Here is an 11,744-nt window from a genome sequence, read left to right as displayed (position 1 = left end):
TTGACATTGTTCCATAAACATGAACCAAACTTACTGAAATGTTTTTGGATTTCACAGTCGTTCAAGGCCACCAATGAGATCAGTGAACAATGTAAATGTCCTGATATTTTAAATAAAACTGTTTAAGCTAAATAAACAGAATCAAAATAAAAATATATTTTCATTTCATGTTCATGAATCAGAAGCACTCAACTTCAGGTTTTAGGTCAGTATTACATGAAGACTGAAAGACAAACTTTGGCAAAATGTGAAAAAAATGTCTAGCCAACAAAAAAAGTATAAATATGACAGCAGATCAGAAATGATTAGAAAAACAGTGAGATAGGCAAACAAAACAAGGCCAAAACCCCTCCCAGATATTTACAGTACATAGCAGTGTAAAAATAGGTGCACAATTAGCATTTTATATGTATCAAAGCACAGAAAGGAACGGTCATGTCTTCAGCAAGCTTAGAAAAGGTCAATAAGACGCCACATTCAGTCAGACCTGCTGATTTGAGATGATAATGTACGTGAGTGCACAATGTTCGTTCGTCAGATTTAAACGTATAAATGTCAGACAACCTCCAAGAAAGCCAACTGCACTGACAACCTTCAAAACTCAAGGTCATTCCTGAGATAAAAATTGCTCCTATCCAGCGTTATGGCTTCCGTTTATCATTTGCCTCTTTTCCAGGTCCATGTCCTAACATCCTTCTTTGCGGCCTTGAAGCGGAGATCCATCCATGCGGCCTTTGAGCGGTTCTACTGTCTCTTCAAAGATGAAGCTTTCTTCTTCCTGGCAGCGAGCATCTCATAGAAAGGGTCCCTGCTTATGGCAGCCCTGGAGAGAATGAGAAAGGAACATTTTGGTTAAAAAAAATAGCCTGCTCACTACTGAGCTATCTAGGAAATTTACACCATTACAAACTATTTTTGCTATTATATCACATGCACAAAATTATGAGTTTTTTTAGTATTATTTTTTAAACTATGATAGTATTTATTCATATTTTGAATTAGCTTTTTTATTTTCAGTTGAAATTTTCAGTTTTCAAGTTGTTTGAAATACTTCTTTTTAGTTTTTCATTTTTATTTCATTTTTTAGTGTTTCTATTTAGTTGTATTTTTATATTTAGCTGTATTTTTAGTTTAGTACTTCAACAAACTTGTTTTATTTCAATTAGTTAAAAAAAAATGTATTCAGGTTTTTCATCTAATCTTATTTTATTTCAGCTTTACTTCAAATAACGAAACCGATTTTAAGTTTAGGTTTAGACGATGTATCTTTTGTATTTGATGTTCATTATTGATGCATTAAAAATCAATCAATAGATTCAGCTGAAGTATCTGACATAAATGGACAGCAATGTGTTTAATAGTGAAAAAGAAAACAATATGCACTCAAAAAGATAAAAACATGCCACTAAAGATCAGTTTTAGTGTTCAGGAATGTTAACGTTTCTGGAACTTTATTTCAAGCCTTTGAATTTAAGTTGCAACTGGGTTTAGGACCAATCTGTGTCAAAATGATAACCCTGTGCATATTAAAAATTCTATCAGAGCAAGATGAGAGGAGGACTTACTTGATGCTTTTGATCCACTCTTCTTTCTCCTCTGTTGTTGGCGCTGAGATGCGGTAGAACGTGTGGTTTCCTTCCACAACCCGTCCATCTGCTTCAGTCTTGCATGCTTTGATGACCTGATCCTTGTTGTCTGGGATGAAGAGTTCAAAGCAGTTCTGTGTGTAGAGAGCTACTTTAGAAGAGGCTTTTATATTTTACTGGAGCAAACCGAGGTTACGAGAACAGTGGCGCCAGTGTATGAGAGTGATTTTAGCAACCCGTAACCTTTGTGCTAATCACAACCACTCACATTTTCAAAATCATCTAGATGGAGCTCCAGGGGTCAACAAGAGGATGCAAGGAGGAAAAGGAACAACCGTGCCAACATTCAACAAATAAATAAAATAAAATATTTATTTAAATAAAATATTTTATATATATATATATATATATATATATATATATATATATATATATATATATATATATATATATATATATTTATTATTATATTATATATTATATTATATATATATATATATATTTATTATTATATTATATATTATATTATATTATATATATATATATATATATATATATATATATATATTAGGGCTGTCAAACGATTAATCGCATCCAAAATAAAAGTTTGTTTTTACATATATATGTGTGTGTACGGTGTATAATTATTTTCTATATATAAATACACACACATGCATATATATTTAAGAAATATTTGCATGTATATACAGTGTATATATATTTATATTATATATAATTTATATTATATATAAATATTTTACATATAAATAACAAATTTTTCTTAAATATATATGCATGTGTGTGTATTTATATATAGAAAATAATTATACTCCGTACACACACATATATTATGTAAACACAAACTTTTATTTTGGATGCGATTAATTGCGATTAATCGTTTGACAGCCCTAATATATATATATATATATATATATATATATATATATATATATATATATATATATATATATATATATATATATATATATATATATTTTTTTTTATAAAAATAAAAAAGTGAGCTATTATATAGTTAATACTGTATATAATTAATGTTAATTAAAATATTAACAACAACACAATTTAAAAGGAGAGAACTAACTGAATAAAATAATAAATGAATTGATAAATAAATAAATAACAGAAATACCAATAAAACTTAAAAGGGTTATTATATTAATCAAAATATAAAAAATAAAAGCACAGCATGCTAATTAAACCACTGTTTTAAATTTTTTTACAAATAATAAATAAATACAGTTAATAGTAAAACTTAAAAAGCAAGAATAAAAATCAAACAAAGTAAAAAAATAAATGAATTAATACTAATCAACTTCTCAACCACCATGACTAATACAAAGTAACTGAAACGTGACGAAATCTAGATGGAAAAGCACGAGAAAGCTTACTGGCTTCTTGGAGTCATCCACTTCCCTAATACTGAGATTTTCCAGAGGAATGATCCCTCTTGGCTCTTTATCCTGAAAATAAGGCAGAAGAGGAAACACATGTGACCACAGTAGAGCACGACGGATGAGTTATATTACCACTGGATCATCCAATCACTGAACTTCACCGAAGCAGGTTTACGTACAGTGGTGTATTCAAAATAATACAGACAGTTGTCGGTCAAGATGAACCATCTCCTTTTCCACGTCTTCACCCGTCCACCTGTGGATCAGACAGTATATGTTAAGAACGCCGTCGCTGAGGTCTGTACGAGTAAAGAATAATTGTGGTGAGCAGCAGAGACACATGGCAAGGTGAGGACTGAGGCACAGCAGACAGACACATGTTGAGCAGATGGACAGCTGAAAGGGCTCATCAAAAATACACAGTTAGCCCAAAACCACTGAATCAGGCACAAGCTTAAGGTGTTAGTGACCAAATTAGTAAGAGAATGCGTTATCAAATGAGCCTTACATAAAATAAATCTCAGAATGTAGGAATGGATGCAAGTCTCTCTTTTCTGAGGCACAGGGTCAGACTATGAGATCTAACTTTACGAACAATAGCAGTCATTAATATATATCATAAATGCTGTAAATAACTAAATGAAAATATTTTTTAAAAAATTGAGTGAACTAATCCTTCAGAATGGTTTGCATTAATGGTAATAAACAGAATAATAATAAAATGAATAATTATTCTTATTTTTTTATTATCAATAATAATAAAAATTAAAAAGTATGGATAAAACAAAAAATATAAATATAAAAATGTACAGCATGTTAATCAAACCTATAAAATAATAAATAATAATATTAATCAAACTTAAAAAATAATCCTATTATTATTATTATTGAACTTAAGTGATAAAAATCGAAAAACAAAAATAAAAAAAGTACAGCATGCTAATCAAACAACTAAATAATAATAATAAAACTACTAAATAATAAAATAATAAAAAAAAAATAATAAAAAAAAAATACTACTACTATTATTATTATTTTGTGATAACTAAGTGATTATTTTCTCTGTGATAAAGTGATAAAACAAAAAATAAAAATATAAGATTACCGCATATTAATCAAACGTTAATCAAAGTATGTTAACTAAATAATTATACTGTCTAAATAATAAAAGTCTGACAAATGAACTACTCAACCATCCTGACTTTTTCTATTTTTATTCTCACTTCCATCATTTTACATGTAATTATAAACTGCACACCTGTAATCATCTCCTATAGTTCCTGTGCTTTCCCTGTTGTAGGCAAACACAGTCACACATCTATTTCTTGTGTGTGTATGCAGCAGGTAGCATGTAAAGACTGCAGAGCAGGCAGTACTTCAACTGACCACATGTGCGCAGTAGAGACCAATAAACATCTTAACAGACAAGTTGATCTCCAAGAAGATGGAGAAAGCTGGCTGAGAGTCTCACAAACATCATGAGCACAGCACAACAGCGCAGCGACACCACACTGGTTTAAACTCAAATGAAGCAAATTTCATTTTGATGAAATGAAATATCTGTTAAATAAAATTTAAAAAATGACAAACAAAAGGAGTAAATGAAAGCACAAAGCACCTGGAAGCATAGCTTAATGGGCTAGCTAAGAAAACCAGTACATACCTCCTGAAGAAACACAACAAACGTGGAAAGAAAGAAAACAATAAAATTAACCATGAAAATCTGAAAAATATCGTAACAAAAGGCTGTAATAAAATACTTGTGTGTGTCAGCCTGGTGTAAAATCCAGGCTGAGCTGAAATATGAGTAGCATGCAGATAAATAAAGAGGTTGCATCAGCTATTTTAGATTAGCTTTGGAATATAAAGCATTTGGCCCCGTGCTTCTTGGCTATTACGTTACACAATGGAAGACTTTCAATTCACAGCTCTGATTAAATCAAATAAATCTACTTTTGAAGTTCATGAGACACTGGGGCATGAGAAAAATACACTGCCTGGACAAAAAAATATTTAGATTTAAATAGAAAAATGCTTAAGAGTCCATGATTGGAACATCATTGCAGTGATTATTATGTTTCTAGCATGTTATATGTTTGGAAACAGTTCCTCTATTCCTAATTGATGGAGTGTGTAGCTTTTCATTTCTTGAACAACCATGTAGGAAGACACATCATGGCCATATTCCAGGATGACAATGTCAAGATTCGTCAGGCTCAATGGTTGGGAGGGAGCATGAAGGATCATTTTCACACATGAATGGCACCTCTTCATCCAGACCATTCATTGAAAGTCTTTGGGATGTGCTGGAGGAGACTGTGCTTTGTGAAGAGTGCTTGACTCTTGCATTGTCAATATAAGAACTTGACCAAAACTTTTTTTTTTATCAATAGGTGGATCAATTTTTGGTCAAGATCTTGTAACATAATAATAACTGCAATAATGATACAATCATAGACTCTTAAGCATTTGCCTATTTAAATCCATACAGCCACTTTTTTTTTGGGCTGGGCAGTGTATATAGGGCCTGTTAAGGGCCATGTATTGTTCAGACTTACTTCTTTATCTTCTGAACAGACAAACGCTCACTCACCCAGTTTTAGCAGCCAGCCCTCGCGGTCTGGGTTAAAGAACGTGTGCGTGAGGTCGTTGCCGTCGTCTTCAGGTATCTTGAAGGGCTCGTTCTTAATGCTCTCGTACAGGTTCTGCAGGAGTGTTTAATTTGAGTTCTAGTACTTCAAACACTTCAGCACTACAAGCATAAATTTTAACAAAAATACATTGAAAAAATAAATGGCTTAAATCTGTCAATGATCAGTCAAGCAAGCAGTTAAAATAAAAATGTAAAACATTTATATATATATATATGTGTGTGTGTGTGTGTGTGTGTGTTTGTTTGAAAGAAATCTCTTATGCTCATCAAGCCTGTATTTGAAAAAAAAAAACAGAAAAACAGTAATATTGTTAAATATTATTGCAATTCAAAATCATGGTTTTCTATTTGAATATACTTTGAAATATTATTTATTTCTGTGATGCAAATAATTAATCTGAAATAATTTCTGAAGGATCATGTGACACTGAAGACTGGAATAATGGCTGATGAAAATTCAGCTTTGCACCAGAGAAATAAATTATATTTTGAAGTATACTAAAAAAAGAAATCCATTATTTTAAAACAGTAATGATATTTCACAATATTTCAGTTTTTTTCTGTATTTTTGTTTATATAAATACAGCCTTGGTGAGCACAAGAGACTTAAAACATTTATTTATTTTTTTACATAAAAAATAGTAATGTTTCCAAACTTTGACCAGTACTGTATATGTGTGTGTATATATATATATATATACAGTACTGGTCAAAGTTTGGAAACATTACTATTTTTTATGTAAAAAAAATAAAAAAAATAAAAAAATAATATATATATTAGAGCCCGACCGATATGGATTTTTGGGCGCCGATGCCGATACCGATAAAAAAAAGCCAGATACCGATATATCGGCCGATATTATTTATGTGTATATTATAATACAGTAGCAATATTATTTATGTGTATTATAGTACAGTAAGTTTGGACACACTTTCCAATTGGTGTGTACAAACTTTTGATGGGTACTTTATATAGAAAAACAGTATAAACAGAATAAATACAGTATATAAACGTTTTGCAATGATAACTTAAATGTGGTGATTAAACACTTGTGTGACAAAGATATGTAATGGAGGCAGGGTGAATGATAGAATGAGAATTTGAGCTGTAATATTTTATATTATATTATATTATAAATACTCTTCTATTTTTAATCTTAATTTCTCTAATATCTACCAGTGGAGGAAGAGCTCAGATCTTTTTAGTAAAGAAAAATTAATAATATCATAATGAAAACGTTTATAATTACATATGTACAGTAGTTTTATACTATTTTAAATAAGTAGTAAGCAAAATGTACTAAACGTGAAACTAGGGCTGGACCCGAATATTCGAATATTCATTCGGTGGGTTGGTATTCGATTTGAAAATTTGACATTCGAATATTTGTTGTTGTTGTTGTTTTTTTACATCTGGGATCCCCCGCGAAACGGTTCTCATTCGCGCTTGAATAAGGCCGGCGACACACTGACTGCGTGGCATGGCCGTTTTTATTTCGGCTCCCATGTTAACAGGTTGGAGTTTGTACACTGCCTGCGTGAGACACGCGTCTCTCAGGCGCGGCTCGAGCCACGCGGAAAACGCATGCATGCTAGAAACAGAACTGACGCGCAAGTGTTCCAGCAACGGGAGTCTTCTCTGGCAAGAGCGCAGAACAGCGGAGTTTGTATGGAGGAAGTGCATGTCTGAGCTTGTGTTTTGGATTAAGCTGTGTTGCTTTGACATTGTGGAAAATAGAATAATAGAAACAAAATGTATTAGCCTTTTTACCCGTTATTATCAATCTAAATTAATCTCGTTTTTTAATTTAACTTAATTTCGTTTAATTTCTTTATTTAAATTTCGTTTAATTTCTTTATTTAAATTCCGTTTTTCTTTATTTAGGCTAAATTTCGTTTAATTTCTTTATTTAAATAAAGAAATTAAACGAAATTTAAATAAAGAAATTAAACGAAATTTAAATAAAGAAAAACGGAATTTAAATAAATTAAAACGGAATTTAAATAAAGAAATTAAACGGAATTTAAATAAAGAAATTAAACGAAATTTAAATAAAGAAATTAAACGAAATTTAAATAAAGAAATTAAACGAAATTTAAATAAAGAAATTAAACGAAATTTAAATAAAGAAATTAAACGAAATTTATATTTCGTTTTTCTTTATTTAAATTTCGTTTTTCTTTATTGAAATCTACCCTTTACTGTGTCAGTAATTTTGTTAGTCAGAAAAATATTAGACTACCTTAAAAGTATTGCTTAATTTAACAGACCTGTGTGTGTGCGTTTTATATCACTAACAGTGTCTGTTCTCAGACGCGTTCTCTGCCGGCGTGAGGTGCGCCGCTTCCCGCTCGCGCTGTTCTGTAGTTTACTAAAAGTGTATTAATTCTGAACGTGTCACTCTCCATCTGGCTACTTTTAATGCAAAATGGCCCTATATAAAGTGTTATAATTACATAAAGTATTGGAATATTGCTTGATGTTGTAACGTAGCAGAATGAGCTTTAACACTGTGTCTACACCGGACGCGCTGTTATTTTTTTGCCACTTTTGCCAGTTCTTTGTAACAGCTTTTAGGTGCTTTATTGGCAGCGCCATCCTTACATAAATCACTGCACGCTGCATTTTTTTAAATATTAATTTATCGGCCGTTATAAATGCCGATACCGATAGTTAGGAAAATGCCTAATATCGGCCCGCCGATATATCGGTCGGGCTCTAATATATATATATATATATATATATATATATAAAATAAGTTCACAATAAAATAATAATAATTATTATCATTATAATAATGAAAACCTAAAAGTGAAAAATAGTTATATAATATTAAAATATATAAAACACAACAACAACAACAACAACAACAACAACAACAACAACAACACCTGGGTGTGGGACACTGACCCTGAGAAGGTCTTCTGGCAGATCTCCTCCATCATTGATGCCTCTGTTCATGCAAAAGAATCGATCTGCAGACGGCTTGTCCTTCACGTTAGGGTTGTGCAGACTCGTGTTCAACATGATGATTGCGAATGAAAGCACATAACATGTATCTGAAAAGGAAATTGAGAAACCTCAGCATTCAAATTTTTAAATGAGTTTTTTTTTTTTACCAACACTCAGGACAAAAATTCTCAGCTGTTGATTAGTGACAAACACCAGGCTTGTGTGAGATATATTTCATCTGAATCATAATCAGAGTTTACATGGAGGAACTGGCCCAAATGTAGTGAATTAATTGATGTCCAAATGCAGGAGCTATGCTAATGTTCTTGTACAGACATGCTGAGAAACAGTTAGTGCCAAATAGTGCTCGACCAAATGTTGCTTGCATTTCTAATCCTCTCACAGGCCCTAAAAAGTGAGTGGGTGTGGGTGTAGGGAAATTACAGAGGCACTCTGGGGTAAAAAGCAGTTTTGGTTAAACGACGTACAGCTATTATCACTTAGGGTGTACTCACTTTTGTTGCCAGCTATTTTGACAATAATGGCTGTATGTTGAGTTATTTTCAGAGGACAGTAAATATATACTGCTATACAAGCAGCACAGTGACTACTCTAAAATATATCCAAGTTTCATTTCTATAGAATTGTCCCTTGAGAAGATATACTAAAATGTTTGCTGAAATGTGAGGGGTGTACTCACTTTTGTGAGATACTGTATATAAACAAAACATCATATTATTTTTTGCTTTGGTGTTGAAAATGATGAAATCTCAGTTATTTTTGATATTGCTAAAACCCTGTTGCAAAGCAATCAGATTACACACACACACAAACCTGTGGATTGAAAGACACCAGGATTGCATTGACAGTAACGCTGGGCAAAAGCCTCCATCATTCGATCAATTTTCTGAGCTTCACCCGGTAACCGGAAACTCCATAAGAACTGTCTGCATGGAGCATGGGAAGAAGTTAACTCAATTTATGAGATCACAATGACATGAGGATATCAAATAAATTTATGCTGCATAATCTACAGATCTATATTTTGTCACCTGAGTGCCTGAACCAGGTTGAGGTCTGTAAATTCATGAAGCTCCACAAAGGCATGAAGAACCTGAATATTGAACTCATCCCTGGAAAAAAAAAAAGATTAAAATTAATTCAATCAACAGGAGATTCATTCTTAGATGAACAGCAATGACGTTACAGTGACATCTGGAGAAAAGACTCAACCAGATTTATATTTCCTTCAGGAAATACCAATGCAGAGAAGGCAGAAAACGCATATCGTTAATAAATTTCATGAGACGTATGAGCTAAATTAATTACAGAAATTTGTGAAGAAAAGGCAGATGAAAAGCAGATGTGCCACTGAAAATCATGTCTACTGTTAGAAAACATGCGGCGTTCACAGTGTGAACGGAATTACGGCTATGATCCTCCTCTCAGACGTCTCCAATGGGCATTAAATCCCACAGGGGGATTACGGCTGGGATTACCGTCCGTGTGTAACTAGCCCTTTCTTCAATGAGGAAATGGGGCATGTCGATAATATCAACGAGCTGTGAATGCATTAACCCACTTTGGCGGTCTGTCCATTAAGCTCTATACTCTTACACTCCTTCATCCTGCTCTGCACTGCCGTGACCACACTTCAGAGATGATCCCGGGATTCACCATTGATTTTCCTCAGGTGACAGAGAAAATAATGCGTTTGCATTTATGCGATTGTGCATTTGGAGAAATGGTGTTATTGACTGATTAAAGGGATGGTTCGGAGTAAAATCAACCTAGGGTCCTTTGCAACCTTTTTTCCCTTAGTCGAACATTATTAAAGTTAGAGCTTATTTAGAGATATCAGCCGGATGGCTCAGTGCAGGCGCTAATGGATCCTATGATGCATCTTGTAAATTACCCCACTAATAATGCCCAGAATGGTACCAAACTTATACAGTAGTACAAATAGGTTCTGTACTCATAAAACGAGGCATTGGAAAGTTTATAAGTACATCAGGAGTTTATTTAAATAACACTTGCCTGACGGCTCATGCTACTGCTAACCCGGTCGTCGACGTCACTTCAGTGGTTTGGGAAAAGCACATAAAAGTCCTGGCAGAAAGCAATGCATAAGGATGTAGTGTAACGACAAATTATTTTTTCCTTAGTGTTAACAACTTAGTGTTAACTAATAATTGTTGCAAACTGGTTCTACCAACAAAATATTAGTGCATTCCTGGAACTGGGCGTCGTTACACTACATCCTTATGCATCGCTTTCTGCCAGGACTTTTATGGGCTTTTCCCAAACACTGAAGTGAGTGTCCACCAATTTAACCAACAGTGTAAACAAGATGTAAATAAGAGATTCATTAAGCAATCAATACAGCTTTCTTTATTATAACAGATGTTTTTGGGAGAGTGTAGAATTCAGTGATTATAAAGGGGGGCTCTTCTCTTGCTTTCTGTTTATTACCCATTCCCAATCTGAATACAAGTTTAGATTTTTCAGTACACTGCAACGTTTCTGGATTGACAATCGTATTTAAATGCACGACTGAATCGGAAACTGCGATGACTGACAGAGATTAGAAAACCAAAAGTCTTAAAATTCTATCATTATTATTCATGAAATGAGGATGAGTAAATAAATGGAAGAATGTTCATTTTTGGGTGAACTACCCCTCAAATTTGAGTGCAATCGCGCATATCTATAATTACACAGAGAGGAAAATAATCCTCCCCATGCAGACACGCACAAACTATATACCTTTCCTTCCTGCTCTGGTCTGCCACTGACATTGAATTTCAGTCCATCAATAAAAGGGTAAGATGACCCTTACTGCAAAACAGCACTTTCACATGGGCACAGGCCATCTTGATGCAGTAGATAATGGCCTTTGACAGACTACTGCGGTCAGTGAGGACCAGCTCACGATCGGTGATGTCATCCTCCCTTGAGCTCCGATTAGAGACATAGCAAATTCAGAACCTTAACAAAGCCAAAATCTGTTTAACTTCCACTAACCTAGTTACGCTCAGTGGTAAATTATGTTTGAAAGAATGTGACAGTATATTAAGGCCATGTAGGTTGCATGTAGTCTTGCATAGCCAGAACTTTGACTAAACATCTGGTACACA

The 11,744-nt window shown here is 33.2% G+C and overlaps 1 protein-coding gene across 4 annotated transcripts in view; it reads right to left on the bottom strand.

Moving 5' to 3' along the window:
* Positions 1-41: 41 nt before the first annotated feature.
* The window catches only part of cyth1b (cytohesin 1b), a 67,674-nt gene continuing 55,971 nt past the window's right edge, over positions 42-11,744 (bottom strand). For 2 of the 4 annotated variants that reach the window (XM_079851305.1, XM_079851306.1), the window contains exons 6-13: positions 9,660-9,740; positions 9,442-9,554; positions 8,566-8,714; positions 5,594-5,706; positions 3,181-3,259; positions 2,996-3,067; positions 1,566-1,720; positions 42-823 (exon numbers count right to left, since the gene is read on the bottom strand). In XM_079851305.1, the coding sequence (XP_079707431.1) occupies positions 745-823; positions 1,566-1,720; positions 2,996-3,067; positions 3,181-3,259; positions 5,594-5,706; positions 8,566-8,714; positions 9,442-9,554; positions 9,660-9,740 (841 nt within the window). In that variant the 3' untranslated portion in view covers positions 42-744. The remainder of the gene's footprint in view (positions 824-1,565; positions 1,721-2,995; positions 3,068-3,180; positions 3,260-5,593; positions 5,707-8,565; positions 8,715-9,441; positions 9,555-9,659; positions 9,741-11,744) is intronic. The other 2 variants (XM_079851303.1, XM_079851304.1) reach the window with 1 other exon arrangement.

Source organism: Squalius cephalus, assembly GCF_949319135.1.
Source record: "Squalius cephalus genome assembly, chromosome: 19".
NCBI lineage: Eukaryota > Metazoa > Chordata > Actinopteri > Cypriniformes > Leuciscidae > Squalius > Squalius cephalus.
This window is presented reverse-complemented; position numbering and strand designations above follow the sequence as displayed.